The sequence below is a fragment of the Epinephelus fuscoguttatus genome, linkage group LG10 (assembly GCF_011397635.1).
Source record: "Epinephelus fuscoguttatus linkage group LG10, E.fuscoguttatus.final_Chr_v1".
NCBI classification, from domain to species: domain Eukaryota; kingdom Metazoa; phylum Chordata; class Actinopteri; order Perciformes; family Serranidae; genus Epinephelus; species Epinephelus fuscoguttatus.
Window position 1 is genome coordinate 43,228,190 of NC_064761.1, and position 23,522 is coordinate 43,251,711.

Consider the following 23,522-nt stretch of genomic DNA (forward strand, 5'->3'; position numbering starts at 1 on the left):
TCACTATACTTCCACGCCCACAGTTCTCTACATAACCTCCTGAGACTCTGCGTCCTCATATGAGGACATCATGTTTTGGGTTTCCTGCACATTGTACTTAAATCTGTTTAACTTAGTTGTCCTGGTTTGTGGACACTCTTCTGCTCAGTCTGCAGCAGATCTTGACACAAAAGTGGACAAGGTAGAAAAACCTGATCAAATTTAATGGTCAATACTTGTTTATTTGTGCTAAATAATGTCTGAAGTTTGATATGGCAAATAAATTTGACCAGTTTTACCAACAGTAACAGGCTATGCAATGCTGTTAATTAGGAAGTACTCATTTGAGGACACTGGGACCCCCCATATGTGGACATAATTTTTTTCCAAAAACTACTTCCTGTTCAACAACATTGCTCAAATTTTTTTATACTTATCAGGTCCTAGTTTCCCAGATAGCTTGGAGAAATTAAGCATATACCAAACGAAAGCTGGGGTCTTTGGAGGATAAGGAAATAACACCTTAACACCTACAAGGAGGTTAATCAGACTTTTTATACCCTGCATACGCTAACAATTAATATTAGGGACATAGGTGCAATTTCATGGTTTTAGAAATTGGTTGGAGTAGGTGATCATTATAGTGATTCTTCCATCTTCATCTGCTCATCTGGTGCCAGGTGGAGGGAGCAGCAGATGTCTCTCTCCTCTCAGTAAAAACAAAGAAACCAGATCTGTTAATTGTAAATATTTTCATATACCCAGCTGTAAGCTAGGACTGGGACACTAAATTTTTATAGTTGGGTGTTTTATGATGATACTTAACCATGATGAGAGGATGTCAGTCTCATATTTAATGTATTTGGCCAATTAATTAGTAATTTTTTTAATGAATGCAGTTTTCACATGCTGTGTAATTAGTTAAAAAAATGTGTGTTTACATTTTGTACGACAGCTGGCAGTTCTTTTTTTTTTCTTTTTTCTTTTTTAATTTAATTTAATTTAATTTAATTTTTTTTATTTTATTTTATTTCATGTTGCAGATTAAGAACAAATTAAGGTAAGAAAATATTGATGAATCCCGATTTTGTACGTAAACCGTGCGTACGCAGCGTTCCCGCCTCATTTCCGCCCCCTGGTGTTCAACGCAAGGAAATGCACCCATTTACGTACGGATAGAAACGCCTCGTCGTCGCCGAAACGGGAGTTAAGTTCATTTATTTCCTGTCCAAGCTCGTGGAAAATAAACATGGAACAGTTTGGAGAAACAACGGCACCAATAATAATACATGGCGACAAATAATGAGGAGGATGGCTGTCAGGTGTGTTGCCAGGTTGGTGAAATATTTTGTTAAAAGGCTCATGAACTCTGTTAGCTAGCATGCTAGCAGTGTTAGCTAGCTAAACATGCCGTTGAACTTTTCACTTCCAAATAAACGTATAGATAGAGCTGTGTTATATCAATACATCTGTTAGCTAATTGTTTTTATGCTAACTTCCTGTCTGCCCCAAATATAAACCAGTGGGCACTGTCCACTGTCTGTTTGGATCTATTTGAAGAGAATGGCAATCTTTATAATTATGAAAATGTCTTAAAAACAAAATTCTTTTCAGTTAAATTCAAAGAATTTGCTTCTGTTAGTCGATTAGTCGATATTAATTAGCCTAAAACATGGCTGTGCCCCTTTCAGGTCTGTATTTCAAATAAAATAAGAGAACTTCAGTTCAAAATACTACACAACATTTATCCTTGTAACAACACAATTTCCAGGTTCACAGACTTGGATGATAAATGCACTTTTTGTGGGACTGAGTCGGAGACAATTGCACATTTATTCTGTATTTGCCCTGTGTCATCTGTCTTTTGGAGGGATTTTGAGAAATATATCTATGAAAAAACTGGACATATCATCACAGTCGGTCTGAAGGATATTATTACAAGATTGTAATTAATCTTATGCTACTGATCGGCACATTTTACTTACATAAAATGAGAATGTCCAAATCCCTGCCAAGTTTTCACGTATTTCTGGTAGATTTTGATTTGTACATAAATACTTTAAAACTAACACAAGATGAGAAAAGTGACTATACGCTGCAATACCTTAGTGACTTGTCATTAATTGATCTTGAGTAAAAGGGAATTTACTGTGCCTTATAGCCTTTACTTCTCTTTTCTTTGTTTTGTTTTTATTTTCATTTTGCAATAATCCTGACAAGACCTGATATACACTACATTATATTGATGTAATTATGTGTTCTATTATGTGCCAAATGTCTGCATGTGCCGTACACATTGTTTGTATGACCTGAAATTTGAAATTAAAAAAAAAGCAAAAAAAAAAGCAGCAATAGTTAAAGTAGCCCATCAGGATCCTGTCCATCAAACTGTAGGTGACCAACCAGAGACAGAAAGAGAACAAACTCTGGCCTTTTCTGTGTCAACATTTATTTTTGTAGTGGTCCAACTGAAATCATTTTCAGAGATGAGCCGCAGCATCAAACCTACTGACAGGTGAGCTGTGGGACAGTTGACAGTGGAGTCCTGGCAGTTATGTGGATTGGCTGCCACTTGGCACCCGCCACCCACTCAAACACCAGTGCAGACCGATGTTGTGTTTGTGTCCAGTGTAATGAAGTGTGTTGTATGTTTCGTGTTGGACCCCTCGCAAGCCAGACGGTTCATCTCAAAGAGGCTATCTGCTGATAAACCTTTATTCCCCCCAGTACGATGCCCCAGACTGCTCAGGGATGGCCAGAGGAACACGACGAAGAGCTCAAGATGTCGCCCTGGCCTCCAAATTCCCCAGATCCTAATCTGATCAGTCAAATGTGGGACGTGCCAGGACCTGACCTCACACCCCACAAGACTCAAGAGATCTGGTACCAGACACCACAGAGAGGTCCTGTGTCCATTCCTCCAAAGGTCAGGGCCAAATCCAATCCAAGGAGGCCCCACAGTGAATCAGACTTGGCTCTGAGCCTCTGACCCATGGAGGCATGGACACAGGACCTCTGGGGTAGCGGTACCTCCCGTGGATGCTCAGTCAGATTAGGATGTGGGGAATTTGGAGGTCAGGTCAACACCTTGAGCTCTGTCACGTTCTCCAGGCCATTCCTGAGCAGATTTTTGGTTGGTTTTAATGTTGTGGCTGATCGGTGTCCACCACAAGTAGTGTCAAGTGAGTAACAGTGGATACTTGGAGAGTTTTGCTGCTGCTTGCTGGTTACAGATCAGTGTCAGCGTTGGAAAAATGACAATTTATCAACAGTCACACATTATGCTATTATGTGCTGCAGCAGAACAAAGTAGGCTATAGTTCCCCTATTACCTATTACACAAAACATTCCCTCATGCCACCATAATCAGTTCCAGTATTTGACACACACGTGCTGTAGACAGGACATATTGTTGAATTCTGGCATTTGTATTGACAGGAGAACAAGCCACAGATGCAGCATGTGTTGTCTGTGTATAAAGCAACAGTTTGTAGTTTGGGATATGTTGCAGGGTTCAGCGGGCTCTGGCATAGATCTTAAAGGGGTACGGCGTGCGTGTGGCTCCGATGATTCCCTCTGTACTCAGCTCGACTCCATCCAGAGTGGAAAAATAAAATTTCTGAAACAAAGTGATGAAAAACAGGAACAGCTCCACTCTGGCCAGGCCTTCACCCAGACATGCACGCTTTCCTGGAGAAACAAGCGTAAGTGAAAACGAATGAAAGCAGATGCATGGAAAATATCACCTTTAATGCCCTCATTGTTTATGTCTCCTAAATGATTTCATATCTTGTGGTTCAAAGTTTCAAGTTACCCGCAGAGAAAGGTAAAAATGCGTCCCTCCTTGCAAACTTTCCTTCTGCATCCAGGAAGTGTTCAGGGTTAAATGTGTCGGGAGTTTCCCATTCAGTCTTGTCAAACAGCACAGAGGTCAGGTTGGGCATCACTGAGGTTCCCTGCACACACACACACACACACACACACACAGGCTGCAATCATTTCATATTTATTATACAAACAAATAAGAAGCGAGCATGGACAGTGCAGCCAAACCTTGTTGCCAGACCATGAGGTCATGTGGGTATTATATGTACACTCAATAAATAATCAGTTATTTGTCATGTCAGATGTTCATATCATGTTCTTTCATCTTTATCAGTGGATTGAACTCATGACGAAAACTTTGTTTATCTCACATGCCTCCTCAGTGAACAGACAATCCAAAAAGACAAACATTCTTCATGAACTGAAGTCACTGGACTCCATGTTTAACAACGCATCCTGACAACGGTGGAACGGCGCCCACCGCCCCTTCTTACACAACTCTCGCTCTGGTACTGTTGCAGCTGACCAGCACACTGCGAACTCAGTCGCAGGTGGGTTTTCCTGCTCCAGGATATTAATTTATGCTCATCCTACTGAATCAGCTTGTTTTGCTAATCTCAGCATTTGTCTATTATGTTTCATGTGATTATCTTACTATATAAAGACGAAAACTCTGTGTGTGTGTGTGTGTGTGTGTGTTCCACGTTTTTCTACTCACTGACGTGGTCAATCTATGTGAAACTGCACATAGGCATTGAGGACTGGCATAGGTAGAAGGTGACAAAGCTACCAATGGCTGTGGACTAGTAGATATCCATCTAGGGGTGTGACATATCATCTCGTTCATAATATGGTAGAACTTTTAATATGATATGAAGAATTCCTTTTGTGATACTCGCGATATTTCAACGTCATATTGTTACGCACAGTTCAAACAACTCAATCATTTAGGATTTTACTAAAAGAAAGAAATCACCTGTTGATTTTTTATATATGGATCCCAGGGTACATTTTTTGTATTTGGGAAGTGTTAAATGTGCAATTTGTGATAGATTTAATTTAGTTGAACTATTAATATTGTAACAGAATCTGAATCTCACTCTGAGTTACTGTTGTTGTTCACAAACTAAAGAAATTATTAATTTTTCTTTAGTTTTTACTGAATATTTGAAGCAAACTGTAAAACTAGAACTCTTATTTTGGTACAATTCTATGTCCTTAAATTAATAATACTTTTTTTTTTACTAACTTGTTATATCATCAAAAATATCCTGAATTATGGTAAAATTATTTCAGGGCCATATCGTCCACCCCTAATACCCACCATAAAACAACCTGACCCTCTAACATTTATAATGCTTCGTCATACTTCAAAGGTTATTTTGGTGAAAGAAGCGCAGACATAGTGTGACACACTCCTCTACATAGACAGTAATATTGTAAAGTAACTTATTACTTTCAAATGAAGGGAACTAATAAGATGTAATGTAATACAGTTTGAGAGTAAGTTGCCCAACAGTGTTTTTTCTGTTGTTAAATGCGGCTTTGGAGCCTCTGTTCACTGTGGAGGCATGTGAGGAATTTTCTTCCCAAAATTAAGGTGCCACATAATTGATATAGATGATTATCATTTTATGGGTGAGGTATTCCTTCAGCTGACTTCCACACATTATTGTATCACAAACTTACAAACTAGTTATGTAATAAACACATCCAGGACACAACTGTCTGTTCTGACTCTGTAGTTACTGAGCGCTTTAAGTAGATGCACCTTGGGTATGACGTAACCGCCCACAGTCGTATCCTTGGCGGCCATTCTGAGTCCATTGAGAGGAACGATGTTTCCCATCCTCTGGATCTCATGGATGACAGCGTCGCTGTAGGGCAGGTTGGGTCTGTCTGCCATTGTGGGCTGTCGGGTCTGTCCGATCACTCTGTCTATCTCTGCCTGGACTTTGTCTAGGAGGTGAAATAAGAGATTTTTAACTCATCAGTTAAAGTGACTTCTTTGACCTTCTACGTGTTCTTTTGTATCTTTTAATCTTGTTTCTGTGCTGCTGCTGTGGAAGTCACTGATATGTGAACACACACCCTGGATATGAGGGTTCTTGATGAGGTAGATGAGGCCCCACTGCAGAGTCTTAGAAGTGGTTTCACTTCCAGCCAGGAACAGATCCAGACAACACAGAACCAAGTTGCCTTCGTTAAAACCAAGGTCACTGTTCCTGGTGTGCTGTGAGGCGCAGACACAGACAGACATGTAGTCAGTTGCAGTTTAGGTCTCATACATACTGATTGGCTCATCAACATTGTAAGCACCGTACTTTCTCCTCTATCAGGAAGGTGTCGATGTAATCTCGTGGGTTGCTGGGGTCCAGATCCAACTTGTGCCTCTCGACCTCTGCCCTGATAGATGCCTCCAGACATTTGGAGTTGCTGAAGATGCCGTTGTGAGGCCCCGGCAGGTGTTTCATCAGTGCTGGGAACGCATCATAAAGCTGTTTGGAGAGGAAACAAGGGACTTGTTCAGTGGTGACGTTTATATCCACTGGCAAATAAAAGTCTCGCTTTAGTTTACAGTGTTTTCTGATATGAAACTTTGAATTGACATTACGTAGCTTCAGCCTGCACCTTTTTGGATTACAGAAGTGTCTAAGTTATGTTAGGTTACTTTGTTGTATCTGCCATTTTCTGTGAGAGGCTGTGACTTTATTTACATGAATTTGTAGATTAATACATGATGTTCTTGTTTCTATTTGCAGACCAAAATAAATTCTAATAATACATCCTACCAAAAAAAAAAAAAAACGCAAAAATTAATAAGCCCACACGTCACACAAATTAACAGCCAGCCAGACTGATATCATAACTGGACACAGTCACTGTCATTAGATTTTAAAACCTTACTTTTGGTGTTTGAATGTTAAGATTCGAAAACAAAATACTGCAGTTAAAAAAAGCCTCAGTTTTTCACTATAGTCATGCATGCTGCTGGTGAGTTAGTGCCAGCAGTTTGTTTTGGCCAAATTTTGAATGAGACTTGTGGCTAAAGTGATTTTGGTGAAATATCACAATTTGTTTTTTGTTTCTTTTCTGATAATTTCTGTTTATACAGTTTCTTGCTGTAATAAATGATGTCATTTTGGCAGTTTTTGAAGAAAACGTCTTTGAGACCCGGAGGTGGCTTTGGCGATTTATTTTTACTTAGAGGAACATACGTCCCTCCCTAATACTTAAAAAATTATTTGACACTCCTCCCCTGTTTTGCACTCCCTCATAAGTACAATCAGTCCCTAACTCAAGTTCATTAGTTTCCTACACATTCCTGTTGGCTTTCTTGACGTTTATCAACAGATTACTAAGTTAACACGCTGGTTCTGATCCATGGTATGGATGGATATAGCCATGTGAGGTTGTAAGTTGTGTTTTGATGCCTTAAGACAGTGGTTCCCATCTGGTCTAGGCACGTGGTCCAGATTTCTCCTTAGTCATTAGTTCAAGGTCCACACAGTTTAATATATTCAGTGTCATACATGTGTTAGGCCATGTCGTTGAGCTAGTTCACTGTCTCTGTCAAGTAGCTATCAGATAGCCACAGGAAACGACACTTCAAAATAAAAGCTACTTGCGGTCCATTCAGAATGATCCCGCAACCCACTTTTGGACCACGACCCACCGGTTGGGAACCGCTGCCTTCAGAGCATGGTTGATGTGTGTGTAGATGCTCATATAAGTGAGGAAGGAGCCTTCTTTGCATCTTACTAGAGCCCATATGGAGCCCTCCAGATAGGCCATCTCAGTCAGATTCCTCAGCATGCTCTGGAAGTTGTGGTCACTGTAGTCAAATCGTCTCCCAAACACTATCTGGCAGATGATGTTGGCCACGGCGTTGTTTAAGAGGGGCACAGGGTCAAACGGCTCACCTGTAAAGAAGAATCATCCTCAGTCCGAGTACACTGTGTATTATATGTTTAAATTCCATCGTGTTTTGCTCTTTTTTCTGTTTGTTCTTTCTGCCAACCTTTCTCCTTCTCCATCGCCTCCTGCAGATGATGACTCTCCTCGAGGATGCTCTGCTCCATGGAGCTCTTGGCCAGACCAAAGGTACGTAACATGGCCATGGCAAAACGCCGCTGTCTCCTCCACACATTCCCATTACTGAAGAAAAGCCCGGCTGAAAGAGAAAAACCACACGACTTTACTCAGGCAGGGATCAGGAGGCAGGTTGACCTCTTTGACACTGATGTACTGTGTGTTTGTGTGACCCACCTGAGTTCCCTGAATAAATTCTGGTCACCATCGGGCTGTAAGGCCGGTCCACAAAGTTGTCGGCCTGTGTGACTAAGGCTTCCTTCACCATTCTCCACCCAGACACAAACACTGTTTTGTGTCTTCCCAGACGTATGCAGAACACATTCCCGTAAACATCAGCTAGCTGTGGAAGCAGGAGCAGAGAATAAGTGTCCTGTTGTCTAACATGTGACTCTGATAAGATGCATATTTCAGGACAATAATTTCTCTGACTCTGTGACTCACCATCGACAGGTTTTTAGCATTGTTTGTACCATAAACTTTGTAATGTTCTGTTGAATCTCATAGGATTTTTTCTTTGTTTATGGATCAGTCTCTGCTGCACAATACAGCTTAGTTGCGTAGATACAGAGAAAGTAGCACCTTACACTTTCTTTTGCAGAAACACAACTGCATAATATCAGAGTCTGATTCTGTCATCTTACCTTGGTGAGGTAAACGTGAGGCTGTTTAGATTCAATGTTGAATATGTTTCCTAAAAGAGGGAGAGATGGCGGTCCTGGTGGAAAGTTGGGTGGATCCTTTTTGCTCTGAAAATACACTAGGAGGAGAACGGCAAAAATAAAAAGCAGCATTCCCCTCGGATCGAGCCACAGACACAAATCACACAGCCACATTGTGAGGCTGAGGAGAAGAGCAGGGGACTGATAAAGATCACTTGTTCCATCGTCAATTTGTAGTTAGAGATGGGCTGGTACTCTGCTGACTCACAGCTTATGTTGATATAATGACCTGTGTGTGTGAGGGAGAGGAAACAGCACTCCATTAACTAAATACAGAGTATGAATAAGCTAAAACTGACCCAAACTTACACACTATAACAAAGCGGAGGCGTTAAATTAGAAAATTTCAGCCATAACATCAGAAGCTGCCTCATAGTGCATATGATATGTAGGCATCAGTTTTTGAGAGAGAAAGACGTCAAGTAAAAAACACAATATCTCTGGTGCTGCATTAATTTTGATCATTTCATCATTTCCTCAGACAACAGCACCTTTAACACTGTCTCTTCAAGGAAGGAATTTTACGCTGTTGTGTAGCCTCAGTTCTGTATAGAAGGTACAATCCCAGGATGAGGGGACTGTGTTGTCTCGCCTTTAAGACGGCATCAGATGTAGTAACAGCACCGAAATGATGTCTGTAGAAAAGGGACAGCCAGCGGGATGGGATCCTAGGCAGCATGGGTGTGATGTTTTGACGCTGTGTTGCGACCTACCACGGAAGATTTAACAAGTATGTGGTAGCAGTTAGCAGCTAACTTAAAGAAGAAGAGCAGCAGCTGAACATGTTTTCAAATTGGAAAAATAATGTGGTCCGCCATTTAACAGAGACGGTTCGAACACGCCCCCTCCCTCTGGAACACCCTCCCTATACACATCCGTGACTGTCCAGATCCATCCACCTTCAAATCACTCCTCAAAACCCACCTTTTCAAATCCGCTTTTAACCTTTAAACATTAGCTTTTTGTTCTTGGTTCCTCATGTACCCCCCCCCCCCCCCCTTTTATTTTTTTTTGAATGCACTTCTTTTCTTTGTTTTAAATGTAAAGCATCTTTGAGAGCTGTAAAAGCACTATATAAATAAAATGTGTTATTATTATTTATGAGGTGGGGGAGCCCATCTGTGTGGAGTTTGCATGTTCTCCTGTTCTTCTGCGGGTGCAGGTTAATTGGTGACTCTAAATTGTCCGTAGGTGTGAATGTGAGTGTGAATGGTTGTCTGTCTCTATGTGTCAGCCCTGTGATAGTCTGGTGACCTGTCCAGGGTGAACGCTGCCTCTCGTCCAGTGTCAGCAAAAATTTTGTATTATTATTTATGTCATGGTCAGTTGGCAATATCTGGGGCTGAAAAATAAAGCCCATGTGGAAGTGCCACAAACTGCAGTTATGTGAATGGTCACTAGAGGCTGTCTGCAAAAGCAAGTCAATGTTAAAATGACGTTACGGGACAATTAAACGTGTTTACAGCCTGGTACGAAAACAGTTTTGGTCTTTGTCGTTAGTTTACTCATTCATGACAACTGTACATTTGAATTAGAATTTTTAAGGGCATTGGAAGTTGTGTAACATGGCCGCTTTTAGTGACAGGCAGTTTGTGAGGCGTCTATGAGTCAGCTCCACCCTCTCATCCACATATGGTCACTTGTGGCTCCGAAAAGCCAAGATAATGACTAGCAAAATGCTGAACTCAAAATAGAAGTCCACAAACCAGTGGATGAAGTCACGGTGGCTATGTTCATATTTTTTTTACAGACTGTGGCTGCACTGTACAGTGTGTATCATTGTCTACTGTCATTCCTGATACTACCACTAGATGGCACCAAAAATATATATAAAAAAAAGTCTTTAATACTGTGATACCATGAACCAATATTTTCTGAGACGGTCATCATACCGTGAAACTCTCATACTGCTGCATTCCCAGAAGAAGCTCTGGCTGACGGGGGCGGAGTGGCGTCAGTGGTCCATAAATCCTTCAGTCTATTAGCCAAACAGCATTGTAGCACAAAAGCGACCAAATATAGGGTTGCAGATTAGAGAGTGTTATCGCGAGAAAGCCAAAAACCAATACAGCGTCTCATTTTAGTTTCAGTGTTAGTTACTTCCTGTCATGGCCTTAAACAGTTCCTAGTATTTATTCGTTTGACTGCAGACCCCTCTGTTCTGTATCAAGACCTTTTCCACTGTTCACCTCACCTGCCTCCCATTTCTCCATCATCTTAGCAGTACCTGTAATTGTCCCTTGTCTCCATCCAGTTGCCATATTACCTAGTTTGCGTCTGCCCTAGCTTTTCCAACACCAGTTTTTCCACATACCTTAATCTGCATGCCTGGCTGCTTGTTGTTTGGATTGATATTTATTTGCCTGCCCTTTCGGAATAAGTTAAAACTAGTCCATACCCACTGAGTGCACAGTTGCCCATGTACAGTTTCACATGGTGTGTGTTTGGGATACAGGTCATAGGAAATCGCAGATTAAATAGTCAACTGAACCCATTAAGAAGAGCAATGTATTCAGACAGAGTTTTTGTGAATTTGATAGTATGATGTCCGATGTACGATTTCCTTAACCTGCTGTCCTGCAATTCGGCCACAGGGGGAGCCACAGTGATCGGTCGCAGAGATATTGGTCCCTAGATTATGTTCACCCAGTTTCATGCAGATCGCTCAAACTTCCTAGGAAGAGATCCATTTGAAGTGTTTTTCAAAAAATTCAAAATGGCGGAAAATCTATATAAGCGGAAGTTATGGGTTCTTGAGGCAAATGTGTTCCTCATGAGGAGAGGCATCTCTGTGCAAAGTTTCATGTCTCTACCACATACGGGGCATGAGATATGCCCATTCAAAGTTTGACATTTCAATGGGTTGCTATAGCGCCCCCCTTTGGCCAATTGATGTAATATTGCTTCATTGGCATCCTCCCATGACCCTCTACCACTGTGCCAAATTTCACATGGATTGACCAAGTCAGTGAGGAGAAAAACGTGGAACACACACACAGTTTTCGTCATTATATAAGATATAGTAAGATGAAAAATAAATAAAATAAAATACAAATAAATTTTAAAAAAGCATTATCAAGTTCACAATTATGTGACACACCGACGTCTTCCCCAACACACACACTTAAAGGGGGCTTTACATTACTTAAACTGTTTTTCCTGTTGTTCAGTAAAGGCTATCTTGAACCAGGCACTCAGTTACCATCCCACATAACCAGAGTGGACTGTAGTTAGTAGATAAAAGATATGTTTATTTTATCTTGGAAACATCGTCTTCTCCTCTGTCTACAGATGCACAGATCTGGTTTAGGTCAGCCAGGTTGGCTCTGTTCTTTAGTTGCTTCCAACATTCAGCTCACCTACTGTCCTAGATACAAGATTGTCATGGCAAACATCCTGTCCCGTCTGTTATAGTCAGAGAATGTCCTTTCCCAGCTTGACAGTTTCCTTTTCACTGCCTGTATCATTGATGCGGTTTCCTGGGCCACTGAGTTCAAGATTGAGAAGTCTTACTCTGAGTTTCTTGTAGGGATGCACCGAATATTCGGTGACCGAATATATTCGGCCGAATATTGCAAAAAAAACCCCACACATTCGGTATTCGGTGGAATAAGTTAAAAGCAAGGCCAAATAATAGCGGCGTTTTGATAATGCAATCAAACAGCGTGCTGTGACGGGCGGTATAAAATGTCGGCAGTGTGGCGATCCGCCCGTCACCGCACTCGCATTTGCGACTAAAAATAGTTTTGAGCGAGCAAAATAGGCTTAAATCATTCAGCACGCTGTGCGAGCAGCCTACAGATTTCAACCAGCAGCAGAAACGAAAGGCGAATCCCACCGATTGTGGGTTGAACGGGGGTCACAGACACAGTAACGTTAATGTATTCCTGTCAAATACGGCGGCTATCGGCTTACCCGGCGATGGGGAAGTCGGCTCAAATAATATCCTCTTCTTGGTGTCATGACTGCCCAGAAGTACCTGAACAGCCGAGCCATGGCGGCACACAGGTATGTGATGTGTCAGAGGAGAAACGAGCCGTTCACATTTCTCTCTTTGTGTCAGTAACGGCCCACAAACCTCACCGCACTTTAGGGACTGTTCTTTACTTATGAAGGGACTGTTCTTTACTTGTCAGGGGAGGAGGGTGGCTGGTTGATTTTTATTTATTTATTTTATTTTGATCCCCCCTATGTTAATCACTGATTGATGCTGTCTTTGAAGTATGAATAAGTCAATAAGTAATTTATTCCATTGAAATATCATTGATGTATTATAGAAAAGTGATTTATCTTTTTATAAATGACAAAAGGCACATCTGCCTCATTTTTGCTGTGGTATCCTGATACTACTCAGAACCATAATATTTTCATTGGTATCGCACAGTGGGTCCCAATTTTGGTACCGTGACAACACTAATCTGGAGGGGGTTCATCTGCAAAAACGAATGAAAAACTAAACAATGATATTCGGTATTCGGTACTCGGTATTGGGCCAAGTGTTTAATAATATTCGGCTTCGGCCACAAATTTTCATTTCGGTGCATCCCTAGTTTCTTGCTCCGAGCACCTGCCCTCCTAATTGTCTCTTTGTTCATGGTATGCCAGACGTGACGTGCCGTATCTTGCATCACATATGGCATGCCACCCAGATATGACAAACACCACTTACATTGATAATGGCTTGCAAATATGTCGCTACCTGTGAATGCATGTTATATTGTGTTTTTACCAAAGAAGTAAACCAGATTTGTAAAACAAGTCATTTCTTAGTCATTAACAAATGTGTTAAATAGTTTGTGTATGTAATTTAGTTCATTATTAACTTATAGATACATTACGTATCATACATAGCAGTAGTATGAAGAAATCTGAAACAATACAGCTTGAATGTAATTTTGAAGAGCATATGTCTATGAAGTCTTTTTACATTCTGTCATTAAAGTCAAAGGTAAATTACAAGCAGTGCCATTATTACAAAAATATTTGTATGTAAAAAAACAACAACTATCACATAGATTTGATTGTACAGGCAGTAGGAGTAAACCAGGCAATCATTAAACAGTTAAAGTCTGAGCTTGAAAAGTAACTGCAGCTTTCTCTCCTAAAGTGTTCGTCTTGTTTGTTGCATATTGTTTAGGTGAAAAATGACAGAGTGGGATGTTACAAAATTCAGCGCAACTTGGCGTAAACCTTGAAGGGGTGTGGTATACGCGTAACTCCAGTTATTCCCTCTGTGCTCAGCTCTACTCCATCAGGAACGGAGAAAGTGAACTTCTGTAGTAAAGCGACCAAAAACAGGAACAGCTCCATCTTGGCGAGGCCTTCTCCGAGACACACACGTTTTCCTGAAGAGTCCACAAACACACATTACGATGTAAAAAGCTCAGGAAAAAACAAATTGGTCCAGTCTGGTTCAGGTTATGCTTAAGATTTAGGTGAATGTCGTTTACCTGCAGAGAAAGCCAGAAGGGCTTCTCTCTTCACAAACTTTCCCTCAGCATCCAGGAAGTGTCCGGGGTTGAAGGTGTCTGGAGTCTCCCATTCGGTCTTGTCGAACAACACAGAGGTCAGGAAGGGCATCAAGGTCGTACCCTAAAAATAAGACGTTAGGTTAACACCAAGCAATGATGCATCAGCAGTCATATTTTAGAGATTATCTTGTTAAGACTTAAAATGACTGTGAACTAAATGCACCTTGGGTATGACATAATCACCCAGTGTCGTATCTTTGGCGGCCATTCTGAGTCCATTGAGAGGAACGATGTTTCCCATCCTCTGGATCTCATGGATGACAGCGTCAGTGTAGGGCAGGTTGGATCTGTCTGCCACACTGGGCTGTCGGGTCTGTCCGATCACTCTGTCTATCTCTGCCTGGACTTTGTCTAGAAAACAAGATGATTGAGGGAATTAAACTTGTAGCAACGTGGTGAGAAGAACCTCATATGTGAATTTTTATACAGCTGTACTTTGTGTGAAGTGCTAATTAACAAATATTAGCATGCCTACAGGCTATACTGTAGCAAGAGGTGGACAGCAGCGTTTTAGCAGTGTGAGAAATGTTTGCATGTTGACGTTAGCATTTAGCTTTGAAGCTTTTTATGGAAAACAAACAATATATTACCATATGCAGATGACACACAAAATTTACATTACCATATCACCAATGATTGGATGTACCACAATTTTTTTTCTTCACTTACACAAAGACAAAATGGAGGTAATTGACTCTTCACTAAGTCCCATCCCCAGACCCAGACTGGCCAATCATAGCGGGCTCAGACCGGGGTCCGACAACAACACAGTTGTGCTCCATTGACTCTGATGCAGTCGTTTCAGATTTCCTTCATTTCCAGGCTGGTTTTGTGGATGTGGAGCTAAATGTTGTGTCTGGGCACGTCGTGTATTAATGATACTTGTTACCTGGAGAGGTTGGAAAAGGTATACATTTCTTCCCTGTTCCAAAACCAAAATCAAACCCTGTAAAGTGTAGGGTTAGCTAGCTAGCTACTGAAGATATAGCCTACTGAATACATGCTGCTTTTGCTTTTGAATGATTATAACAGTGAAACAAAGACCGACCCTGCTGTACAGGAACCAGTGAAGGAAGCAGGGAAACTTTGATGATATTCAACCAGCTGTGTGTCATCAGATAGTGAGCAGATTAATGTTGTTTGACTTTCCCTGGAGATCACTGCCCATCCAGTGGCAGATGTCCGGGTGCTGGCAGCAACAAGAGGGGAAGCCAAACACCATTCATCTGCACACACTGTGATGCCACAGAGCTGGTTCAATATCAGCAAAGTTTCCCGTTATATTCTTTGTCTTGTGTGGCGATCAGCAGTGATGTGGTGGTTCACTTTTACACTGTGATCTGTAGCCTATAGTTCGGCTTTAGCTTCTAACTATCTTTGTCTTTTTAACCTGTTGTTGCTGCTGAGTCAGTTTGACTTCCTGGATATATCCTTCAAACACAGACTGTAGACCCCTCTGTCTGCTGCTCTCTGGAATCACTCAGTACGTTTATGTGCAGCTTGAGGAAATTAAATTACTGGCTTAGTTTGACTGAAACCGGACTTTTAAATGCATGTAAACAGTTTAGTCCAACTGAAATTGGACTATCCGTAGCTCGACTAACACACTTAGATAGTACGACTGAAAATCAAACTATTACTGCATGTATCCACTTAGTACGACTGGAGTTGGACTTGGCGTTCTGCGCATGCACCACTTTTTCTTTCACAGGCTCTCACCTGGAAGAAGAAGGAGATGACGTAGCAGCAGTTCAGTATACATCAACATACATCTTTGCCATCTTCGTTTGTCGTTAGCTTCCTCTTTGGGTCAACCGGAACTAGTTCAATACGCACTATATTAAAAAGGACACAGCGCCGCCTATCGAGGCTACTTGGTCAGAAATTCGATTTTCTCTTCTGCATATACACTCAGACAAGACGAGAAGTCTCGACTACTGCGTGCATGTAAACGTACTGACTATTTAGTTTTTCCAGAAATACGATAATATTACTTCAGGGAGCGCAGTTAGTTACAGTGTGGGCTCCATGCTTACTCTGACAGCTTGTTGGACCACCACAAAGAGGCAGGGCTTAGCGAAGGATCAATTGTAGTGTAGTAATGTGTAGTCATGAAGTCAGACCTGAATTGCAGCAGCCACATTACAATTATGAAGTTAGCCCACTGTCATCTTAAAAATTTACCAGTGCTAAAAGACTTCACGGGATTTTGAAGAACTTGTCCTTGTATTTATAGTCAGTAGACCTGACTACTGTAACGGTGTCTTTACAGACTAAAAATGACCAGACAGCTGCAGCTGATCCAGAACGCTGCTGCTTGTGTCCTCACTAACACCAAGAAAGTGGATCACATCACACTTTGCACTAGCTTCCTATCTGTTGCAGAACTGATTTTAAAATATTACTATTGGTTCATAAATCACTGAATGGTTAGGGCCAAATTATATTTCTGATCTCCTGCTACATTTTCTTGCGCTTGTTCGTAATTGTATGTAAATGTCATTTTAATATGTGTTTCTTTAGCACTTTCTCTTGATGTTTTGACATTTTGTGTAGACGTGGATTGCCTTGTTGCAGAAATGGCATGGCTGTATACTCTTTTAGTCTTGTCTCCTTGCTGTTTCACAGTTAGCTCAGTTTGGGGCTGAGCATGTCACCTACCCTGGATCTCAGGGTTTTTGATGAGGAAAACCAAAGCCCACAGCAAAGTGGTGGAAGTTGTCTCAGTTCCAGCCATGAACAGATCCACTGAATTTATAGCCAGACTGGCCTCAGTGAAGCCCAGACCAGACTCTTTATGCTGTTCAGAAATACAGAGAAGATACAGTAGTGAGTGGCTGTTAAATAAACAGGAAGTGCTACACATTGCTGTACAGTGCAACGAAATTGTTCACGTACATTCTTCATTTCAATGAGGAAAGCCTCAATGTAGTCCCGGGGATTGCTGTGGTCCAGGTTCTTCTTGTGGTTCTTTATCTCCTGACTGATGAAGTCGAGGATGGCGCTGAACTGACTGAACATTTCATTGTGAGGACCTGGCATGTGCTTCATCACTCCAGGGAATGCCTGATACAGCTACTCAGAAGAAAACACATCACCTTTCAACTTTTATGATGATACTTTACAACAGACATGGGTCTATCAGTTGAGGAGGATGGACTCCCATAATACCACCAGAATGTTGTCTCTCCGACAGATTGATCAAACTAAATTGATATTACTGACTCACCAAACCCCATACAGAGCCCTCCACCTGAAGAATTTCAGATATATACTTCAGCATGGTCTGGAAGTTGTGGTCACTGTAGTCAAACCGTTTCCCCATCACCAGCTGGCAAATGATGTTGGACACAGCATTGTTGAAGAGGCCTGCTGGGTTGAAAGGTTCACCTGGAGGAGAGGAGTCCACTGTTTAGACAATGTTATACTGCTAAACAGCTGCTGACAATGATCTTATTATGTGAACCACCTTTCTCCTTCTCTATCTCCTCCTGCAGGTGTCGGATCTCCTCACAGATACTCTGCTCCATGATGCTTTTGCCCAGGCCGAAGGTACGTAAGGTAGATGTAACAAAACGTCTCTGTCTTTTCCATGGTTCACCATTGCTCACAAATAGACCACCTAGACACAAGCATGCAGAGGGTATACTGTAGGGTTAATGGCTCAGGGGAACTAATTCCTGCACAGCACGAGAGCTGAGAAATAGAATGAATTGTACACCTGATTCTCCTGAGTAAAACCTCTCAGTGATAGCATTGTATGGTCGATCCACAAAGTTGTCGGCTTGTGTCACCAAGGCTTCCTTCACCATCTTGTACCCAGACACAAACACCATCTTGTCACCACCCAGGCGAACGCTGAACACATTGCCATAGAGCTCAGCCAGCTGTGCAGAATACATCAAGGAACAAATGGTGGACCAGAACACACGACTGCATCATATGAAATTTTGAAATTGTTCAAAAATAAAACATACCAAAGCACATGGTGGAACAAATGGGCTACCAGAGGGATGTGTAACGAAGCAATTTCGACAGAGCCAGACTTTCTTTGAGTGAGCTGGCTCGACCACACCCAACACCCCAGTCAGAGATAATGAATGCCATAATGGTGGTTATCAACCTTCTTTGTTACCCAGGGATCTATGAGTTGTGATATACCAGCAGTGTAAAATGGACTTCAACAAATCAGGACCACAAAAACATAATCCAGGTGGTAACACTATGATATTGCGATTTTAGGGAATTAAAACACATAGTGAACATAGTGGATGTATGCTACCTGAGAGTAAGCTAGAAACCTAGAGGGCTTCTTTTTAATCCAGCATGGGCAAATGTCCAGAGAACGCTCCCAACTGGGACCTGGTCAAAACCAAATGCTGAATTATGACCTAGTTATGATGGTTTCAGCTTGTCAAGGCTCGGCAGTCGAGGTGGTGGTCTTACAGCTATTCATAAAAAGCATGTTAACAGTGTCACAGCCCTCGGACATCACCAGGTCAAGGACACTTCCTTGATGATGTCTGGGCTCCATGATATACTGAGTGAGATCTAAGTGTTCTTGTATTCAGCAGTCATGGGATTAAAGAGATCAATTACATTGGTGTTGAAATCACAAGTGTTGACAGTCCTGTCATAGGTTAGTACAGTGGAGGATGTAAATTCAGCAACAACTGCTGGATTAGTATTGCAAATAATAAGTACCTCAAAGCTTGAGAAATTGGTAATGTAGACTGCAATTAATTAACATAGCGTGGCTTGACCATGTGGAGTGCTTGTATGCTGTTTGTGGTGCTGAACATGTAGAGGCAGATAATGTATCATTTTATACCAAAGGTGAAAAATAAGGTCAGTTACACTAGGTATAGGAAGCAGCAAAAAGGACCCATAAGAGGTGTTTTGATAATTCGAGTAGTTTGTGCGTAAGTCAAGCTTGGGAGGTCAAGCCTTGTTTGTTTCAAGTGACTAGTGACATAGAAATAATAGTTAGCATGTTAGCTGTTAGCCTAGATACAGCCGGGGCGCATAGTAGCGTCAGACCTGTTAAAACGTAAGTGAACGGGCAACCTTCAAGTGCAAAGTTAGTCGACTAAACAAGCTTTTTTTCCACAAAGACCGCCTCATATCGTTAGGATAAATGTCAGAGAACATACAGAAAACGACATGTAAACGTGTTGTCTTACCTTACCGGTGTGCTGCCATGTTTGTTTACCATTTAGCTCTGCTTTTCAAAGCGCGGCTGAAATATATCTGGCGAGCTCTAGATAAAGCCCAGCTGGATACTACTCCAGGTGGAGGTGTCTCGTCCTCGGTCACATCCAGACCTTGAAAATAAAGCTGCAACCGGTCCCATTCCTTGCAACAGAGGCATTCCTCTTCTGTGGGCACTGGGGCACAGCATTCACAGGTACACCACCAATCTCCAGAGCTACGCAGCCTTGCAGCAGCCATTCCTCCTCTCTCGTCCTCTACCTGTTGCGCCTCTCTCTCTCCTCCTCCGTTCTTCAATTTCACGAAGCTCTTCGTCAGTGTATTCTGGCTCAAATAAATAAGGGCAGCCATCAAACTCTGCAAAATCAAATTCCTCCTCCACAAAGTTGAAGTCTGGCAAAAAGTCAGCCATTATTCTATAAATCTTTCATAAAATAAATGAATGAACTTTTCAGGCTACTGTCCGGTTCTGCCTTCCAGCTGTTGCTGCTTGTTCTCGCGAGATTTATTTCGGCCGCGCTTTGGAAAGCAGAACTAAATGGTAAACAAACATGGCAGCACACCGGTAAGGTAAGACAACACGTTTACATGTCGTTTTCTATATGTTCTCTGACATTTATCCTAACGATATGAGGCGGTCTTTGTGGAAAAAAAGCTTGTTTAGTGGACGAACTTTGCACTTGAAGGCTGCCCGTTCACTTACGTTTTAACAGGTCTGACGCTACTATGCGCCCTGGCTGTATCTAGGCTAACGGCTAACATGCTAACTATTATTTCTATGTCACTAGTCACTTGAAACAAATTTAGGGCGATAGGAGACAGGTTGAAATAAACCGAAATTTCCCTTTAAAGTGATCTTTAAAGTTGGCTGTAACTTTTCTCCGTGCTTCTCAGAGTCTCTTCATTTCAGTGTTTGCTGAAGTTGAGCATTTTCCTTACAAACATAGCAACTTGTCTGTATAAGGTATTGCAGTGTTAATGAACGCTGTCTCATTAGGCTACTGTTCATGGCACTATCAGCTGGGAGTCCATTCTTTGGATGGCATGGGATACAATCTCACGGTGAATAGCGCAGGCGTACTGTTGAATGACTTTATTTATTATAATTTTTTTATTATTATTGTTTTCATTATTCAAAAAATCACTCTTACATTGGATGTGTATCACTATATGATGCATTTTCAGAGGCACTATTGACGTAAAATAAAACAAATATTAACTTTGCTGGCCCAAAGTTTCTTTTGTTATTTACATCAGAGCGAGTCAGGAAGACTTAGAGAAACGTGTTAGCATGACGGTGCTGAGCACAAGTTCATACATAATGCCATCAGGGCTGCTGTCACCCCACAAACAGCTGGTGCTGCAGCAGCCCCTGCATCCCTACTCCCCACGGTGATGAAAAGCTACCATGTCTATCTAAGAGAGCCTATAAGAGCCTTTATGATATGACGAGCTCTGGCTTTAGGCTCATGTACCTTGTTAACACACTAATCTTGCTTTGTAGTCCACCCCTCCTGTGTACCAAGATCAGAATTTACATTTATATTTGCAATCTGACCACCAAATGTCAGTGTCTGCCACGAGTTTCTATGAAAAAATTAGTAATTTAAATAAAAATGCACATGTCCTGAAGGATATGAACAGTTTCATGTTAAATTCAATTGGAAAAAAACTATAGAAATAACTGAAATGGTGTCATTTTTTTAGTTTGTTGGCAAAGTTATACATGTTATTGTCCACATACGCCACCATCCTGGTAGCAGCTGCTCAGTCAGTGCAGTGTTTGTGAAAGATCTTAATTGCAAATTCAATCATATTAGTCAAATGAACAGTTAAATATATTAGATGGTGTCAATAAAATTCAAAGTTAAAGATGGGGAAAAAATGCATGTGTCAAACTTTACCTTGGTAAAATATTTGTGTGGATGTTTCCTGTCCACACTGAAGAAGTTTCCCACAAAGGGAAGAGCCAGCGGTCCTGGAGGATAATTTGGAGGATTCCTGTTTTTTAAGAAGTCTGCGATTAGGATAAAAATAAGTACGAACAGGAAAAGCCCTGTGAGGTCACAACCGAGTAAAAATTTAAAAAGCCACATTGTTAAAAAGAGTTAAACCGGCAGCAGAAGGATGGTTTGAGCTGTTCAGGACTTCACACGACACACAACCTTCATAACAGGACAGACAAGTAAATACAAATCAGCAATTCATTCCACACAAAAGTGTGAGTGACATGTCCTTACATAACCTGATACAGACACACCCACTTTCACCTGGCAAACATGGTCTCTGCTATCTTACCTGGAGCAAAACCAACCTTAGCTTGGCAATATGATAGCACACACTCAGTGCCAAACCTGTCCTTCAGTAATCTTAGACATTCATGTTTAAGTGTAAACGGAGTCCAGACAAAGAATACAGTGCAGTGGAAAAAAACACATCCAACTGATCCATTGTGCAGTTGCATGTATTTGAGTCACTGCCAGCAGGAGCAGATCAAGATGACACAGCACCAGGTTGCCATAGTCAAATCCCAGTGCACTGTCTCTGTGAAGCAGAGGGACAAACAAACAGTCGGTTAGTTTGTGGTTGTCAGACATATTGATTGGAAACACAGCAGTAACTCAACACAGTGAACACCATAGGCCACTTCGTCCTTTATCATGAAATCTCAAGAGCTGGTAGGGTCTAAATCCAACTTGTGCCTCTCCATCTCTGCCCTGATAGATGCCTCCAGACATTTGCTGTAGTTGCCATTGTGAGGTCCCTGCAGGCGTTTCATTAGTGCTCAGAATGCGTCATGTAGCTGCTAGAGAGGAAACAGGGGAGTTGCTCTCTGGTGGTGTTTATATCCATTGGCAAGTAAAGATATCACTTTAGCTTAAGCAATATTTTCTAATACAGAGCTTTAATGTACAAAGCCTTTGGTAGCTCGTATAGTCACTTGAGAAAGATTCATTTAGCTCTGAATGCAACAAACCTGTTGATTAAAAAAATCTGGGGGTGGAGTTACGCAAGCAGAGGCAGTTAGCCTCAAACTGCTGGCTTCAAGCAGAGATGAGGAGTGGACCGCTAAAGTCTAAATTACACTCTATAGTCTAAATGGCTTTGGACTGTTTTACCAGTGCCCTCTTGTGGTGAAATGTGCAACTGTGCTCTTGAGAGGAGGGCAAAGTGGACTTTGGGCAAGTGATTGTGAGCTAATCTACCTGTGGCTTGCTCATGCTGATGATAGTTTAGCTGCTTTCTGGTAAAACTGTTGGATTTGGACAGTGTTTGTAGTCTGATATGTAAATGACATAAAAGTCAGTCATTACCACAGACTGTATCAAGGATTCACATTATTGGATTTATTGCCGATATCCAATATGCCGATATATAACAATTTATTTGAGCAATAATCAATACAGATACCGATACATCCACTTTTTTCTCTTTCTAATTTAGTGATCACCAAGTCTCTTCTGTGGTCACATTAACATCATACTATGCATGTATATTTTTATCCTGACGGCCGATGGAGACATGAAATGCAATACTTTTAAATGTATGTAATATTTATTCATTGTGCAAAATAAGAAAAAGCATGTTGGCTGATTCTGATAGTTCATTTTAAGGCCAACATCAGCTGATACTGATGATGTGTGGAAATTTTTGTGCATCCCTAGACTGTATATAAAGATGGACGATGCACCCCCACTTACCCCCGCTATGGGTTAGCGAAGCCAAAATATCCTGGATACAACCACTGGTATCTTGCACAGGTGACCTCATTCGGGGCCAGAATCTGCGCAGTAGCGATCTCAGCAGTGGAGGAGTTCCCGTCTAAACAACTGTCTGGTAAATTGCGTTCAGCCACATTGAATGCGAGCACACCGACTGGCACGTGCAGCTGTCAATCATGGCGTCAAATCCCTGTTTTATAGCATTAAATAACTACTTGAAACCAAACTTATCGGGAAAACGAACACTTAAACAAATCTCAGGGTGATAAGAACTACAGTAAATGACAAAAAACATCTTTTGGAAAAATTTATTTGATGTCTACTTTGTGTATTTAGTTTGGCTCGTCTGATTTGCTAACATGAAGGGGCGGGCTTTATGACCTGTACTGCAGCCAGCCACCAGGGGGCAATCGAGATGGTTTGACTTCACTTATTGGGAG

General features: G+C 41.5%; 2 protein-coding genes across 2 annotated transcripts; both read right to left on the minus strand.

Annotated features, from left to right (window-relative positions):
* Positions 1–2,374: 2,374 nt before the first annotated feature.
* On the minus strand, positions 2,375–8,774 carry LOC125895939 (cytochrome P450 2J2-like). The gene is made up of 9 exons (XM_049588197.1): positions 8,541–8,774; positions 8,074–8,239; positions 7,826–7,978; positions 7,567–7,727; positions 6,129–6,302; positions 5,896–6,037; positions 5,576–5,763; positions 3,794–3,935; positions 2,375–3,669 (listed from the first exon to the last, which is right to left on the minus strand). Exons 1-9 carry the CDS (start codon positions 8,730–8,732, stop codon positions 3,494–3,496), a joined length of 1,494 nt encoding a protein of 497 aa, XP_049444154.1. The 5' UTR covers positions 8,733–8,774; the 3' UTR covers positions 2,375–3,493.
* A 4,814-nt stretch (positions 8,775–13,588) lies between these two features.
* Positions 13,589–21,564, minus strand: LOC125895967 (cytochrome P450 2J6-like). The gene is made up of 9 exons (XM_049588233.1): positions 21,265–21,564; positions 17,871–18,036; positions 17,619–17,771; positions 17,379–17,539; positions 17,048–17,224; positions 16,811–16,949; positions 14,313–14,500; positions 14,069–14,210; positions 13,589–13,963 (listed from the first exon to the last, which is right to left on the minus strand). Exons 1-9 carry the CDS (start codon positions 21,454–21,456, stop codon positions 13,788–13,790), a joined length of 1,494 nt encoding a protein of 497 aa, XP_049444190.1. The 5' UTR covers positions 21,457–21,564; the 3' UTR covers positions 13,589–13,787.
* Positions 21,565–23,522: the final 1,958 nt, after the last annotated feature.